This window comes from Protopterus annectens, chromosome 8.part0, assembly GCF_019279795.1.
Source record: "Protopterus annectens isolate FY-2018-M chromosome 8.part0, PAN1.0, whole genome shotgun sequence".
NCBI classification, from domain to species: domain Eukaryota; kingdom Metazoa; phylum Chordata; order Ceratodontiformes; family Protopteridae; genus Protopterus; species Protopterus annectens.
This window is the reverse complement of record NC_056741.1, coordinates 461,835,635-461,852,772: the sequence shown is the minus strand read 5'-3', so window position 1 is coordinate 461,852,772 and position 17,138 is coordinate 461,835,635. Positions and strand designations below refer to the sequence as shown.

At 40.3% G+C, this 17,138-nt stretch overlaps 1 protein-coding gene across 7 annotated transcripts in view; it reads right to left on the bottom strand.

The window, feature by feature from the left end:
- The window catches only part of POLR3C (RNA polymerase III subunit C), an 866,317-nt gene that overhangs the window by 473,184 nt on the left and 375,995 nt on the right, over positions 1–17,138 (bottom strand). For all 7 annotated transcript variants that reach the window (XM_044079982.1, XM_044079981.1, XM_044079983.1 and 4 more), the window contains one exon: positions 2,383–2,475. In XM_044079982.1, coding sequence (XP_043935917.1) covers positions 2,383–2,475 — 93 coding nt within the window. The remainder of the gene's footprint in view (positions 1–2,382; positions 2,476–17,138) is intronic.

The window sequence follows — 17,138 nt, the reverse complement described above, 5'->3', positions numbered from 1 at the left end:
CTTTGGAGCGTCGGAGCATCCGACGGCATTTTATAATTACACCGCTTCCCAAAAACTAACCTGGCACAAACTAATCTTCTCTTTATAGTGCGTTTGTTAAATCTAGCACAAGAGCGACAGCCAACAACGTCGTGCTCAGGCCCTAGGCAAGGTATACACAAGGTATGGTAATCCCTATGAGGTATCGGTTTCCCACAAGAAATACAGTTATTCACTTTTTCTGACATCCGGTAAAATACTGAGGCAAGAAAAAACCAAAATAATCCCCAACGGGGTACTTAGCCAATTTGGATTCGGTCTGAAACTCCGACTTCGGAAAATCTCAGAACGCCAACCTGCACTTGCAAAACTGCTTCTGCATCGGACCATGCGGCAAAAAAGACTGAGGATATGACGTCGGTCATGCGCATTTGTACCCTGACGTCCTGACGTCAGACTAATGCGCCTTGACCGGCGTCAGCCATATACTTTGGTATTCGGGCCGACTGGGACAGCGGACTACCCAAGTGTTAGGACTGCAGCAATGTGGTATGAAGAACATCAGCACTACAGAGGCGATGTTTGCTCTGAAAGTGTTGATGGAGAAGCATAGAGAAGGCCAGAAGGAGTTCCACTGTGTCTTTGTGGACTTAGAGAAAGTATAGGACAGGGTGCCTATATGAGGAAGTCAGGTGTGGCAAAGAAGTATGTAAGAGTGGAACAGGATATGTATGAGGGTAGTGCAACAGTGGTGACGTCTACGGTAGGAGTGACAGATGCTTTCAAGGTGGAGGTGGGATTACATCAAGGATCATCTGAGCCCTTTCTTATTTGCAATGGTGATGGACAGGTTGACAGATGAGATCGGACAGGAGTCCCCGTGCACTACGATGTTTGAGGATGACACTGTGATCTGTAGTGAGAGTAGGGAACATGTTGCGGAGACCCTGGAGAGGTGGAGATATACTCTAGAGAGGTCAGCAGGTCTAAGACAAGAATATATGTGCGTGAATGAGAGGGTGGATAGAGGAATGGTGAGGATGCAGGGAGCAGATTTGGTGAAGGTGGATGAGTTTAAATATTTGGGATCAACAGTTCAGAGTAATGGTGAGTGTGGAAGAGAGGTGAGGAAGAGAGTACAGGCAGGTTGGAGTAGGTGAAGGAGAGTAACAGGAGTGATTTGTGACAGACTGGTACCAGTAAAGACTGAAAGGGAAAGTCTACAAGAGGGTAGTAAGACCAGCTGTTATCTGGGCTGGAGATGGTGACATTGAGAAAAAGACAGAAGTCAGAGCTGGAGGTGGCAGAGTTAAAGATGTTAAGATTTGCACTGGGTGTGACAAGGATGGGCAGGATTAGGAATCAGTATATTACAGGGTGAGTTCAGATTGGACGGTCTGGAGACAAAGCCAGAGAGGTGAGATTGCATTGGTTTGGACATGTGCTGAAGAAGGATGCTGGGTATATTGGGAAAAGGACGCTAAGTATGGAGCTGCCAGGTAAGAGGAAAAAAGGAAGGCCTAAGATAAGGTTTATGGATGTGGTGTGAGAGGACAAGCAGGTGGTTGGTGTGACAGAGCAAGATGCAGAAGACGAGAAGAAATGGAAACAGATGATCCACTGTGGCAACCCCTAATGGGAATAGCTGAAAGAAGACTTAGCCTGATAACATCTTTCCTCTGTTCGTCCAAGTGGAATAATTCACCTTCTGATTTAAATAAGTCAATCAAAAATTTAGCCCTTAATATTTTTGGCAAAAAATCCTGTGACCATAACAGCTGGGTCTACTGGGATGTCAAACTTTTACACTCTTTCAATCAGAGGACAAGAATTTATCTATCAGATTACAACAAAGCTTCAGGCTCAACGGTCTAAGTACTTTCTGATCCAAAACTGGCAGAAGTTAACATCTGTCTATTTTGGTATGACTTCCATCTACAATCTTCAGGACTGCAGAGGAAAGGTGTAGGACCTCACTGAGATAATCTGGGGATATGCCAACAGCAGCAAAAATGTTTAAGCTCTGTGTAAAAAGTATGAAGTCAGACCTGTAGCACTCTCATGAAATTCCAGCAACCTCACTTCTGCAAAGCACTGCTAAGGATATCTTACGGAAGGCAACTAACACTGTACAGGAAGCGCACAAAGTCATACTGAGAGAGCTTAAGGGGACCTAGCAGATGGAACCTAGTGGAAACGGACACTATGTTTATTCATGAACTACAAACAAAATATATATTAAAGGAAAGACAGATAAAATGTGGTTAAGTGTCATCTTGGGGATCAAATACACTCAACAGGTTGTGGAAACTAAAGACAAAAGTCTGCTACATGACCAAATCGAATCACAACATATGAGTTTCAAGTACGTGTTTTACAGTTTTAAAGTTCTTAAAATCTTACCTCATTTGAAGAAAGTGGCTGAGTATACTGGGCATTAGAGGACGTTGTGACCTCACTCATCCGTAACATAGTGCGCACAATTTCACTACTGGTCTGATTCAAAGAAATAAAAGAAATACAATGAGTAAGAAAACACAATACAGCAAGGGAAGCCCTAGCATATGTGTTAGGATAGCATAGCAAACATGTAGGACAACATGAAAATTAATGAAAACAAGGGACATTAACATGAGAACCCAGTGCTCCAAGGCAAAATGATTACAATCATTAGTTTTGTTGTCTGTATAACAGCATTTTCAAAGATTAAAGCACATAACAAAACTTAACAATTCAATGGTCATATTTACACATGGCTACTAAAGCACTCCATAAAAACAAATATCCTTATCAAAGTAAAAAAAAAAAAAAAAAAAAAAAATCAACAATTATCTACGTACCAGCCAGAGCATCAAAAATGTATCTACAGTTCGGTATCATCACCAACTGACTATATTAATGTAAAATAACCCACAATCCAAATATCTATGGAATGATATGGTTCTCAAAGTAAGGTATAAGGCAAAAGCGGAGTGGCAATGTGCATCCAACATGGTTTAGGGGGTGGAGGTCATCCGATTAAAGTATATAAAACAATGCAAGCTAACCTGTGCTTGCAAATGGCAAGAGAGTTTACAAAGAGGAACTACATATGATATGCCTATAGGACGCTCAGCTGGGCATACAGACACAGGAAATACACAACATTCTGTAAACAGAGTGTCTATATGTAACATGTGAGGACCTCTGCTGTTGACAATGCAGTTCAAAAATTAATTGAACAGAGTGGTTTTCACTACCAATTTCTGCAGATTAGTGATCATGTTTTCCATTTTGGCTTTATACTCCATGGCTAATGCCAAAAAGGTAGAGCTATGCTGTCTTACAGACACATGTTGGCCTATAAACAATGGCAGTAAAGCCTGCATGTTGCCAAGGTAACAGTTATGGTGCTACTGTACTTCATGCAAAGGGACATAAGACGGCATGTGCAGTTTCTACAGATGCATCTATAAATAAAAAAAAAAAAAAAGTATATATATATATATATATATATATATATATATATATACACACACACACACACACACACACATACATACACACACATAGATATAGATATACAGACATAGTTTTATACATACACGCACGCGCACACACAAACACACTAAAATAGGTACAATGGTCAGAGCTTGGTACATGGCACAGTGCATCAAAAGAAAGTACAACTGTGTAAGCAAATTTACCATAACAACAGATGTTCAAATATTCACTGCTGCAGTAGCTTTAGCTATATGGATTAAATACTGTCAAGGATATAAATGCCAGCCAGCAAGCTTCCAAAGTTACAGGACACCTTCTGCAGGCCCATACTGTCTAGCAGATTGCGATGAGCTGACTAAAAGACAGGTTTGGGGGCCAACACAGAAAGGGAGGCTGAGCCCTGAAAGGACAATGATAGGAAGGACAAAAAATAATCACACTCCTGGTATAAGTAACACACCAAACAACAAGGGAGATGGAGGGAGGGAGCAGCTACTGGAGTAGTGATCATTCGAACATCTACTGTAATGGTAAATTTACTTACACAACTGTACTAAGCTCATCATATTGATCACTACTGCAGTAGCCTTAGCTATATGGTAGACTACCCTAGCTTACTATGTTTGAGAGGTGGAAGAACAATCCAGCCATAGAGAATTGTCCTTGCAAAGCCTAATCTACACCTTGAAAATGAATCCAACTTATAGTGCTTTGTAAAAGTATGCACGGAGGACCAAGTTACAACTTCAAGAATCCAGTCCTTTCCAAAAAGCCATAGATGAAGCCAAGGCCCTGGTAGAGTGGGCCTTGTGCCTGCCTGAAATAGTTTTGTTGTGGTGCGTATAACAAAAGGCCTTAAACAACCATATGGAAGTAGTCTGTTTTGACACAGGTTGTCCCTTCTTTTTACCTTCATAAGAAAAACAATTGAGTCAAAGATCTAAAAGATTTAGTTCTGTCAAGATAATACCAGAGCTGTTTATGGACATCCAAAGGTATTAAGTATCCTTTTTCTCTCATTTCTGGAGTGAGGAAAGAAAATGGAGAGAGGGATAGTTTGGCTTAAAGTAAAGTGGGATACCACTTTAGGCAGAAAAGAAGAATTAGTTCTTAAAGATTCCCTTTCCCTGTGGAAAATTAGATAGGGATGACTCACCTTAAGAGTTTGCAACTCAGATACCCTTCTTGTAGAGGTCAGAGCAATCAGTAAAACTGTTTCACATGTTAGGAACCTCAAATCAGCCAGGCTAGCTGGTTCAAATGTAGCAAGTGTTACCTTCTTCAACACAAAATTAAGACCACCACCATTTTTTGGATGCCTCTCATGAAAAACCCCTTTCAAAAACAGTTTGTTATGAGAATGCACTGAAAGAGGAGGATCCATGGGCGGACATGCTGAAATGGCCGATAAATGAACCTTGATATGGGAGTAAGAAAGGCCTCAGGGAAGCAACTCCCCCAAATTTGGTAAAACCTGAGAGCAACTGCCTCTTGATGGGTACTGGTTATGTTGTTGGCAGTAACTAGAAAACCTTTTTCCCATTTGCTAATATATGATTACCTAGTAGCACACTTTCTTGCCTTCATTAGTATCCGCTATAAATCCTCAGTAAACAGGTACATAATCATCCATGCAGTCAAGTGAAGTTGATTGGTTTTGGGGTATTATCAAAGACACCTGTTTTTGTGTGAGTAAATCCAGTCTGTGAGAAAGCTGTTGGTAATTGCCCCTGGCCATTTCCAAAAGAAAGGAGAGCCATGGTTGCCTGGTCCAGAAGGGAGTCACCACAATGATCTTGGGGGATTCCTTCTGAATCTTCAGAAGTACCCTGTCTATTAGTGGAGCAGGTGGAAGAACACACAGGAACATTCCTGCTCAAGGAAAAGAAAAGGCATCTGTCTTCCAGGCTTCTTGCATGGAGTCCTGGAGCAGTATCTTGCCAGCTGATTGTCCAGAGAGGAGGCAAACGGGTCTAACTTGAAGAACTCCCCACAGATGTATCAAACCCTGGAAGACCCCCCCCCAATCTAGTTTCCATTTGTGAGGATCTACCCTTGTTTGGCTCGGCTTGTCTGACACACAGTTTTGCTCTGACAGAATGTAGGATGCCTGTAGAGTGAGACTGTGCATCAAAGCTATATTCCAAGCTAATATGGCTAGTTTGCAACAGGGGTATGACCTGATTAAACTTTGCTTGTTGATGTACTACATCACTATGGTATTGTCTGTAACATCCTGGAGAGATCCTGGGAGCAAAAGATGACTGTCACAATTGAGAGCCTTGATTAGGGCAAGCAAATCTTTTATATTTATGTGCTTGCATCTGTCCTTCGTGCCCCATACACCTTGTACTTTTATCCCTCCAGAACTTGCTCCCCAATCAAAGTCCAAGGTGTCTGTGGTAACTGACTGCTTTGAAACAAGGAGGCAGAAGGCAAAACCTGGATTTGGGGGTATCTGTTGTCTCCAAGTGACTTCTCTTTTGACAAATTCCAGCACTATGACCTAAGAAAACAAAGGGTGTTGGTGCCGAGACAAAAAGAGACTTCATATAACACTGTATCTTTCTCATGTGGAGTTTTGTGAAAGGTATCATAAAAATCATAAAAGCCATGAGACTGAAGTCTGAGTGGAAAATCCTAAAAACAGATAGAGATGATTTTTTTAACGTGGAAGCAGAGTTGCATCTTATACAACAGTAGTGCGACAGTGGTGAGGTCTACGGTAGGAGTGACAGATGCTTTCAAGGTGGAGGTGGGATTACATCAAGGATCATCTGAGCCCTTTCTTATTTGCAATGGTGATGGACAGGTTGACAAATGAGATCAGACAGGAGTCCCCGTGGACTATGATGTTTGTAGATGACATTGTGATCTGTAGTGAGAGTAGGGAACAGGTGGAGTTGACCCTGGAGAAGTGGAGATATGCTCTAGAGGGAAGAGGAATGAAGGTCAGCAGGACTAAGACAAAATATATGTGTGTGAATGAGAGGGAGGATAGAGGAATGGTGAGGATGCAGGGAGTAGAAGTGGTAAAGGTGGATGAGTTTAAATACTTTGGAACAACAGTTCAGAGTAATGGTGAGTGTGGAAGAGAGGAGAAGAAGAAAGTACAGGCAGGATGGAGTGGATGGAGAAAAGTGTCAGGAGTGATTTGTGACTGACGAGTAACTGTAAGAGTGAGAGTGAAAGGGAAGGTCTACAAGAGGGTAGTGAGACCAGCTATGTTATATGGGTGTGACGAGGGTGGACAGGATTAGGAATGAGTATATTAGAGGGTCAGCCCAGGTTGGAAGGTTTGGAGAGAAAGCCAGAGAGGCAAGATTACATTGGATTGGACATGTGCTGAGGAGGGATGCAGAATATATTGGGAAAAAGATGCTAAAGATGAAGCTGCCAGGTAACAGGAAAAGAGGAAGGCCTAAGATAAGGTTTACGGATGTGGTGAGAGAGAACATGCAGGTGGTTGGTATGACAGAGCAAGATGCAGATGACAGGAAGAAATGGAAACAGATGATCCTCTGTGGTGACCCCTAATAGGAGCTGCCAAAAGAAAAAGAAGAATGTGGAAGCAAATCTCTTTGAACTGAGGTGTCTAGTTGACATCCCAGGAACAGAATCCTCGGAAAAGGAGTCAAGAAAGACTTTTGAATGTTCTTTTGAAACCTATGCTTGTGTAAGAGATCTTTCACACAAGAGTAAGAGATTCCTGACACTTTAAAAAAGACTTTGCAAAGATAAGCAAGTCATCTAAATTTGTAGTCTGTAGCCTGGCATGAGCTATAACTGGAGTTATTTGACACTTTGTGAACATTTTTGGTGCAGGGAATTGTCCAAAGGGTGTGGCAGAGAACTGATAATGTGATCCAGAAAGATAAACAAAACCTTAAGAAACACCTGAAATCTAGATAAACAGGATGCTGATGAGAAGCATCACTTAAATCCAGTTTTACCATGAAAATTGAATGAAGAATAAGAGATAAACAGGTTGCGACTTGACATCATTCTGAATATGGGCAGTATCACATAGAAATTTAGGATAGGAAGATCCAGAACAGATCGCCAAATATTTTCTTTTTATGGCACTAAAAACATCCTTGAATGAAACCCCTTTCCCACCTAAGAAGGAAGAACTGGTTATATCACTCCCTGGGATGGAATGTAATTAAGGACAGGTGGAAACAAAGGAGTCTATCTGGAGAATGAGGAATTACCCACTAGTAAGGAGAAATTTCCTCCCACTGCCACCTGCAACCTTGATGAAAGAGCTGCAGGACCCATTTGTCTGAAATTGTTGCCAAAGAGAAAAGCAGAGATTCAGACTTTCTAGAAGAAGAAAAAAGGGTCTGTGAGAGGAAAATGAAGTCTCAAATAGTCTTTCTGACTTATTGGGCTATCCTTGGTTTTGGTAATTTCCAGACATTTTCTTGGAACTTGTAGATCAGAGCGTGCATATTTCCTTTTAAGAAGCATTTCCAGATGTAGCATGTGCATATAAATACAGAGCACTTGCAGGCAGCAGTGCCATTTTTAGAGAACAATCAGAGTGTTAACATATAAGAGTGTGGTAGTCAGTCTGTTTATACGTTTAAGTTTGTTACAAGCCTCATTCCTGATGTGTTTGTGTGTAATAAAGCTGCTTGAACAGAACCCAGGAATGTTCGTCTGTTTTACACTGACCAGATGAGCGACATGCTGTCAGAACTGGGATCAGAAGAACTGCTACTTTCAGCCATGAGGTGCAGAGTTGAATGTGAAAGCAGACTAAGCAGGTTGAGTGAAACGGAGCACAGAGAAATAAAAATGGGCCAGGAATTACCTAAAGGTAAAGAAAACTGCACAAAAATGTTTTTTTTTTTTTTGGCAAAGAAAATTAAAGTGCATTTATAAGGCACAAAACGCATTATTAATCAAATGAGTAGCACAAAACATATTATTAAGCAAATGAAAGGCACAAACCTCATTATGAAAAAAATGTTTAAAACCACGATATTTGATAAAACTAGCAAAACTATTCTTATAAGCCTTAGAATTACCTTTGGTTTGCATAACAAGCAGGTTTAAAGTAAAATGGGCACAAGAAAATTATAATGAGCATGATAAGAGATTAAAAAGGCATAACAAATACAATAAAAGGGCAAAATATTCTTAAAAAGCAAAGCGACTGCATGTTTTTTTTAGTAAAAGACTGTGTTTGGGGACAAACTACTATTTTGCATTGACAGAAGCCATTCAAAGCATAAGTTGTTTGAAGTATCTCAGAGTATGCAACGTGTCTGCAGTGTGTGTGTGCTTTATTACTGTGCAATTACTTCAGAGTTTGCTGCGTGCAAAGTACAGTTATATTGCAAAGAGCAGTCAACGTACAGCCATTTCGAGAAGTTCCTTGTGCTGTGTACATTTATTTGCAGAAAGCCATCATTTTGACGTTTTTCTACACTACAGAGTTATTTCGCAAAGTACCACCATTTTCAAAAGTTCTATGCTGTGTACAGTTTACTTGCAAAGTGCATTCATCTCGAAGTGTTTCTTATTCTGAGCTTTTTACACTGTGTACAGTTTATTCACAAAACAGAGTAATTTTGAAGTATTTCTTACACTGATAAGGAGTGGTTTCACAAAGTACAGTGATTTCAAAGTGTTCTTGTGCTACGGAAACTTATTTGGCAAAGTACAGTTATTTCAAAGAGTTTGATGTGCTACTGGGCATAATTACAAGTACTGGCATAACGTTCTGGCATATATATTTAAATGCGCATGTTCATATAACTACAAGTGGACTTGGGTTGCATAGCTTTACTATAATTTGTTGGCATGGCAGATGGATTTTGAAAACCTTCACCACCTGTATTTGATCATAATATATAGCAGAGAAAAGGAGAGTATTCAAGCAGGAATACGATATTTTCATACAAGCAGCTTTTTCGAACAAAGATGCACGTACAAGTGCATTCATTTTGCTTAACTTAGCTGGGTCTCAACCCATTGAAAGAGAGTGTTCATTTGTGTATGCACCAGAAGTATATTGGGGGGGGGGGGGTGTCATATTGTGGTACCGTCTGAATCAAGGGAAGACCCCGAGTGCTTAAAACGTAAATTTAGAGAAATGTGCAACCCAGGACAAATGTTACATTAGAGAGGTACTTATTTTATACAAGGGACCAAAAGCCAGGTGAAACTTTTGCAGCTTATATCACTGACTTGAGAAACAAATCTAAAACGTGCAAATTTGGCGACTTGAAAGATGAGTTAATAAGGAAAGGCTTGTGTGTGCTGTTAATAGTGCTGCAGTGAAAAAGGTTTGCTTCATTGCAGTGATTTAACATTAAGCAAAGCCATACAGATTTGCCAAATCCATGAGCTCACAGAAAGGCACACAAGTATACTTACAAATGATAACAGCATGGTTTCTACAGCCTCTGGACCACACGTAGACAGCATGCAACACATGGCAAGTAGAAACAGGCCTAAGCACATGACAGCAGCAACCCCTGTGGGTGTGGCAGGGAGACCCCTGTCGTTTTTTAGCATGTTCCAAGACTAGTTTAGTGAAAGGAGTATGCTCAGTACAGTATAAAACTGAGTCAGCAAAACCCAAGTCAAGTCTTATTGTTAACTGTCGTAATTGTGGAGCCAACCATGAGTCTAAAAGAGAAAAGTGCTTAGCGTTTGGTCAGCAATGCCACATGTGTAAAAAATGGAACCATTTTCAGAAGTTTTGTAAATCAAGCAAACCTCATTCAGTTATTAATAAAGGTAGAGAGCTGCAACCCTACTTTCTATGTATATGGTGTATCAGTGGTTGGTGAAAAGGTTAATGCGGTAGATTTGTTGGCAAAGAACAAAGTATTTTGTACTCTCCTGATCAATGGCAAACTCAAAGGGCTCAAAGTAGACACTGGTTCAGAGTATAATGTAATGTCAGCAGAAACATTTCCTAAAGTGAAGGCTGGTGAGCAACTTAATTTGGATAATTGTGTGAAGCTTGTTGCTTATGGAGGTGAAGAGATTCAAACCAAAGGCTCAGTGATGTTTTCATGCTATTTGTCTGGGAACAGTTGCAGCTTGCAATTTTATGTAGTCTGAAGATCAATGCAGTCATTATTAGGTCTTAGAGACAGTTTTTGAATGAAACTGCTTTCTTTTACCAAAGTAGTACATCATGTAAGCACATGTCCCAGTTCCAGCTTCAGTTATACTATTTTCTCAGAGTATGCTGATGTGTTAGACATCAAGCCAGGCAAACTTCCAGTTGTGTACTCCATGAAAGTAGACCCAGAGGTCAGTCCAGTGGTCAAACCAGCAAGAAGACTTCCAGTAGCTATGCAGGACAAAGTCAAGGTCCAGTTAGACAATACGGTGAGGCAAGTTGTGATTTCTCCAGTCGCAGAACCAACTGAGTAGGTATCTTCCATGGTAGCTGCTCAGAAGAAAAATTCAGACAAAAATCACAATATGCTGTGACCCAAGAGACTTGAACAAGGCATTAAAAAGACCTCATCATACTATGCGTACAGTCGAGGAAATTGCAACCCTCATGCCAAATGCCACTGTTTTTTCTGTCTTAGATGCAGACAGTTAATTTTGGCAAGTAATGTCTGATCGCAAATCTTCACTACTGACTACATTCAGTACCCCATTTGGTAGATACAGATGCCTCAGGATGCCTTTTGGAATAAATTCTGCCAATGAAGTTTTTCAGCGTGCAATGGAGCAAATTTTTTCAGGCTACCCATATGCTATAATAGTTGACAATTTAATGGTTGGAGGTAATGGTGAAGCAGAGCATGACGGAAAGTTTGGACAGAGCGCGCAAAGTGAATTTAAAGCTCAATCCTCTGAAGTGCAAATTCAGACTATCGGAACTTACTTAGGTAGGGTGTTTATTTACCAGTACAGCCTTACGACCAGATCCTTTTAAACAAGCAGCCATTCTTGAAATGCCAGCACCAGACAATTTCCAAACCTTACAGCATTTTCTTGGTTTGGTTAACTATCTGGGCAAATTTATCACAGACTTTAGTGAGTTATCAGCACCTTTAAGACAGCTGACATGTAAAAATGTTGCATGGACATGGTTAGAACACCACCAGAGAGCATTTGATAACCTCAAACAGCAAACTGCTAACCCTCCTACATTAAGATACTATGATGTCCACAAACCAGTAGCTCTTTCCTGTGATGCTTCAGAGTTTGGTCTTGGCGCAGTTATTCTTCAAGAGGGCAGACCTGTTGCCTATGCATCTTGAACTCTTACCCAAACTGAGATACAGTACGTTTGAACTGAAAAGGAACTTTTGGCAATTGTGTTTGCATGTTCGAAGTTCCATGATTATATTTATGGCCAAGCTATCCAGACAGAAACTGACCATCAACCTCTAGTTACTATTTTAAAGAAGCCTATGCATTCAGCTCCAGCAAGACTACAAAGAAGAATGCTCAAATTGCAGAAGTGTCATTTCAAAATGGTCTATACAAAAGGTAAACTTCTTTATCTGGCTGATACCTTATCCATATCACCCAGAAATATCACAAAATAGCTTGATGCAGAGAATTTTGACTTTGATGTCTTGGAAGTGCATACTTTTTCTACCATGAGACTTGATGACCTAAGAAATCATACAAAGACTGATCCAATTTTGCACAATCTCCACCACTTCATCAATACACGATGGCCATCAAAGCAATCCTGTGTACCATCAGAAGTACAACCTTATTTTCCATACATACCTCTTAGAGTAAGAAATCTGGACAAAGCCATGAAAAAAGTGGCACAAATAAGGACAATTTTTAAATATTGCTCTTACAAACTTAGAAAGTTGATATAATAACAGTTTTTCATTCGCATGAATTTTCTGAAGGGTATGAGGTCTAAAACTCAAATGTCTGTTGTCATTTTCTAACTTCAGTCTTTAATGATTTGCCACTAATTTGTCAGAAAGCCACAATTTTATGGAAAATAAACCAAAAATATAAGGCGAAAATCTGTACAGTTGAGAGGTATGTAACATAGATGGGATCATTTTCAAAGCTCCGGAAGTTGTTGTTTCTACTTCCTTACAAAGAGAATACATTCAGATTTTACATCGTAACCACCCAGGTTCCAATTCTACCAAAAGGAGGGTGAGGGAACTAGTATTTTGGCCTTCTCTAGCAAAAGACATTGATAAAGTGCTTTCTTCTTGTTCAGTCTGCAACAGTATTAAGCCGCATTTGCAAAAAGAGCCACTTCAGCTAAGCCAAATTCCTAAACTACCTTGGTCAGCAGTAGCAGCTGACATATTTGAGTAGAAAAGCCAGCATTACTTAGTGTTGGAAGACTCTTATTCAAACTGGTTTGAGATCGATTTGCTACCTAACCCAACGTCCAGTACTGTTTTTACTAAGATGAAATGTCATTTCTCAGTCCATGGTAGTCCACACACAGTTATATTTGACAATGGTTCTTAGTTTACCAGTCAACTGTTTCAGAGATTTGCTAAAGAGTGAGACTTTATCCATGTTATTAGCACTCCTGAATATCCAGTCAAATTGCCTTGCTGAACGTGCAGTACAGAGTGCAAAGCAATTACTAGACGGGTCAAAGCGTGACCATACCAATATCTTCTTGAATTTCCTCAGTCTCAGAAATATACCCCAACCAACTAGGTTCGCCTGTTCAGAGACTTCTATCTTGGCAAACCAGAACAACCTTACCCATTAGTTCTAGTTTGTTGGTGCTTAATGCTAAAAACAACAGAGCGATCAAAGCCCAAATTTTTAAGAAGCATTCTAAGTCCAGCTATGACAAAACGAGCAGATTTTTTTCATCCATTAAAAGGAGGAGAGACAATGAGGATGCAAACTGCAAAAGGGTTTGATCAAACTGGTCAAGTGAGAAGTATATGTACCGAGCCAAGATCCTTCTTAGTGGAATCCGAGGATATACAGTACAGCAGAAATCTCAGACATCACCTTCCTGTATCAGGAATGATATGACAGCATTGTACCTGTGATACAGACTCTAGATCTCAAAGCCAGCCAGACAATGTTTGTATCGAGGAACATGTCATAGTATCCATTCCCATTCCTGATTATGTCCAAGATGTCCCCAAAGTTGAACATTCCTTGAAGACCGTCCCCGTTGCTAGATCCAATTCTGACTTTTATGTTACACAATCAGGTCATATTTCTAGATCGAGCGTAAAATACACAGCAACTTGGACATACTTGTTTTGTGTGTGTCTAATTTTATATGACTACATATTAAATAAATAGTTCTGTATAACTGCATGTCAAAAGATCATTTCTGTAAATTGCATGTAATTTAATACTGTCATTTCATACAAGGACTACTTCTCAAAGAGGGAGAATGTAGATCAGAGCATATGTATGTACCTTTAAGAAGCATTTCCAGATGTAGCACATTCATATAAATACAGAGCATGTGCAGGCATTTTTAGAGAACAGCCAGAGTGTGTTAACATGTATGAGTGTGGTAGTCAGTCTGTTTATAAGTTTATTTAAGTTTAAGTTACAAAGCCTCATTCCTGATGTGTTTTGTGTGTAATAAAGCTGCTTGAACAGAACCTACGAATGTTCGTCTGTTTTATCTTGACCACACAAGCGACAGAATCCCCTCACCATTTCTTCTTAAATGCCTGTTTACCAATATTTTACTGGGACTGCTTATTTTGTTTTTTGATCAAAACTGGATGAGGAGTTTGGGAACCCATGGAAAACTTGGAAATATTGAACTGAAAAAATCTTCAGGATTCTCTGTATTACCCCTTTCATCACACTTTTTGATAACCTCAGCAGCAGGGAGGGCCAAAAACTAAATCTCTAACCAAAGGAAAATTTAAAATCTCATTTTCAACATAACCCGGGAGGTAACAGCCAAGCAGACCTCCTCAAAACAGTAACAGTGGCCATAGCTCTTGAAGAATTACTAACAGTAATACACACACACTGTAAAGAATGACCAGTGACTTGAACAATAGAAGAAATTAAATGATTTAAAGCAGATTTTACTCGCAAGAAGAAATTGCAGATAAAAAATTCCTCACAATTTCTCAAATAGTCAGAACAAACATTAATATGAGAGCCTGACAATTCAGAATTCTGAAAATCAAAGTTGCAGAAGCATATACTTTTTCCATAGTTATCAATAATCTTCCCATCCTTATCAGAAAGTGTAGGATTGGAAAATAAGTGTTAAGCAGCAGAGGGATTAACTAAAGCTATAGCTGCTGGATCAGGTTTGGAAATAGAGCATAAAAACAAGAATCAGGAACTATATACATCCTCTCTGCCTTTTTAGAGATAGATGGCTGACTGTTGGGAAAATTGCAGGCAGTAACACACACATCCTCCAAAGCTGAGAATTGCAGGAATGGGTGCAGGTTCTGGAAATTTTTTCTGTAACAGTTCATACTATTTTGTGAGAAACTTCAATGTTCTTCCAATGAAAACACTGACACATTCTAGCAATAGTATCAGAGAAAGCAAAAGCACCCACACACACAGAGGGAGAATCAGAAACTGAAACATCCTCTGAGTCTGAATCAAAAATCTGTAGGAAAAAAACTGTATCTATCCCTTCATCCTGCTGTTCAGATTCAGAATCTTGAATCTCTTCAGCAAAGGAGATATCCCTCTTTCCTTTACCAGAAACTACTGTATAAGAAGGATTAATATCCTGAATTAAATCTTGAGCCAGACCCAGTAAACTCCTTCTGTCTAAGGAAATTTGAGTAGATACATGTTTAGTTTCTGGGTTCTTTTTGAAGGAAAAATGGGACCATCACAGTTATTAATGGCGACAGCAGCTTCTCCATGGATGGGCACAACATTATGACAAAAAGAGGGAAGCCTTACCTGTTACCTCTCCCAAGAGTGACAAGAGTTGCTCTCCCTTGCCCACTGCAGGGACCCAACCACTGCATTGGACGTGACTAACTCCTGGACTATAGTGGCTGTACTTGTTACACCAGAGGGATCTGGGGTAAAAGATGAGTGTCCTGTGGTACAATAAATGGCCACAGCAGAGTAGCCCACTGGTGGCGGAGGCAAACTGTTAGCCTACTGTGATGGCAAAGGCTGTTTGCTTAATATTGACACATTAATACATATGCTCTGAGATATCATCTCAAAACATGCAAGTCAAAAACAGTGCGTTTTGCAGGGGATGGCTGTGCCTCCCATACCCTCTGCCACTTTTATATTCCTACTCAGACATTATAAAATAACAGGAAAAGGGTATATTCCCCAACCCCAATACTGTAACGATCTTGTGGTTATAGTAGACAAAAGAGATGTCAACTATAACCACAATCAACTATATTGCTGAGTCCCAAGTTCCATTCCCTCCAGTCTTCTATTCAGTTTGATGCCAAACGTAGGACTTGGTAAATCTTCTCAAACTAAATTAGCTCACTTTTTCTTCTGTATAGCTCAAAGCCAAAAAGACATGCTCGCTTTATGCCATCTTGGCAATTCTCAGTCAACAAACAGATGTCATTAAGGTGTAAGGCCTGTGCGTGTCAGGAAAGCTCTACTCCTGAGGAAATCTAGTCTTGCCCCAATAAATTTAAGAATCAGACTGGGATATGAAATGACATAACAAGGTATACAGTGATACCAACTCCCATAACTCTCTTGTAAAATAATTTTCCGTTGGAGGAGAAGTAAAAACTAGAGAAAATCCCTGCTACTATGCATCTCTGGTATCATAGGTAGGTACTAGGCTATTGGACCAAGGGCCTAAGCAAGCCTAGCCAACATGGTTCCCTGGCTTACAGCACCCAAGAAAGTTATTTTCCTGTGCCACTGTCGAGCAGAACCACAGAAGTGATCCCCGGTGTGTATTTCCTATTTCCTATCCACTCAAAGATTTTTCCTGAAGAGTGCTAATGAAGAACTTTGCTTGACATAGATGAGTAGCCTGTTCCAGAGTATGGGAAGTCTTTGGGACAGGAATCTATCCCTCCAGCATGTTCTGTTTATTGTGGTGACAAGGTTTAGGTCCCTGGAGCGTGTAGCTTGGAGGGATTGGGATTTCTTTAGGTGCATCATGTCCAACAGCTCTGGGTTTGACATAGTTTTATATGTTAAGCAGAGATCACCTTGGAGTAGGTGACAAGCTACTGAGTAAAGCTGGAGTTTTCTGAGATGGTCAGTGTAGGGCATATGTTTGAGGCCAGTAATCCTCTTTGTGAGGTACGTCTGTGGCCTTTCCAGCTGCTGCTGCAGATGTCTTGTGAGGTACATTCCAAAAGGGACATTGTACTCTATAATGGTTCTAATGAGTGTTGAGTAAAGGGGAACAATGACAGCTTTTTTCCTGGATGAGAACCCTTTTGTGATGTAGACTGCCACCTATGTAGTAGTTCATGGGTACAGAGTTTTTACCAAAGGGAATGACAATGCACTTTTTGGCACTGAGCTTGAGGCCATGGCTCTGACACCAGGCATCTGTATCAGTGAGGCCCTTCTGTAGGATGTCCACATCATTGGGGGACTCTACTACGGCTTCTAGTTTGCAGTCATCTGCGAACTTCGTTAGCCAAAGGCCTTCTGTGTTAGCTTGTACTAATGAGAAGTAGATACCAAACAAGAGAGGTCCCAGGACTGAACTCTGTAGTACTCCACTTGTCACAGGTTTGAAGTCAATTTGGAGTCTGCAACTTTTACAG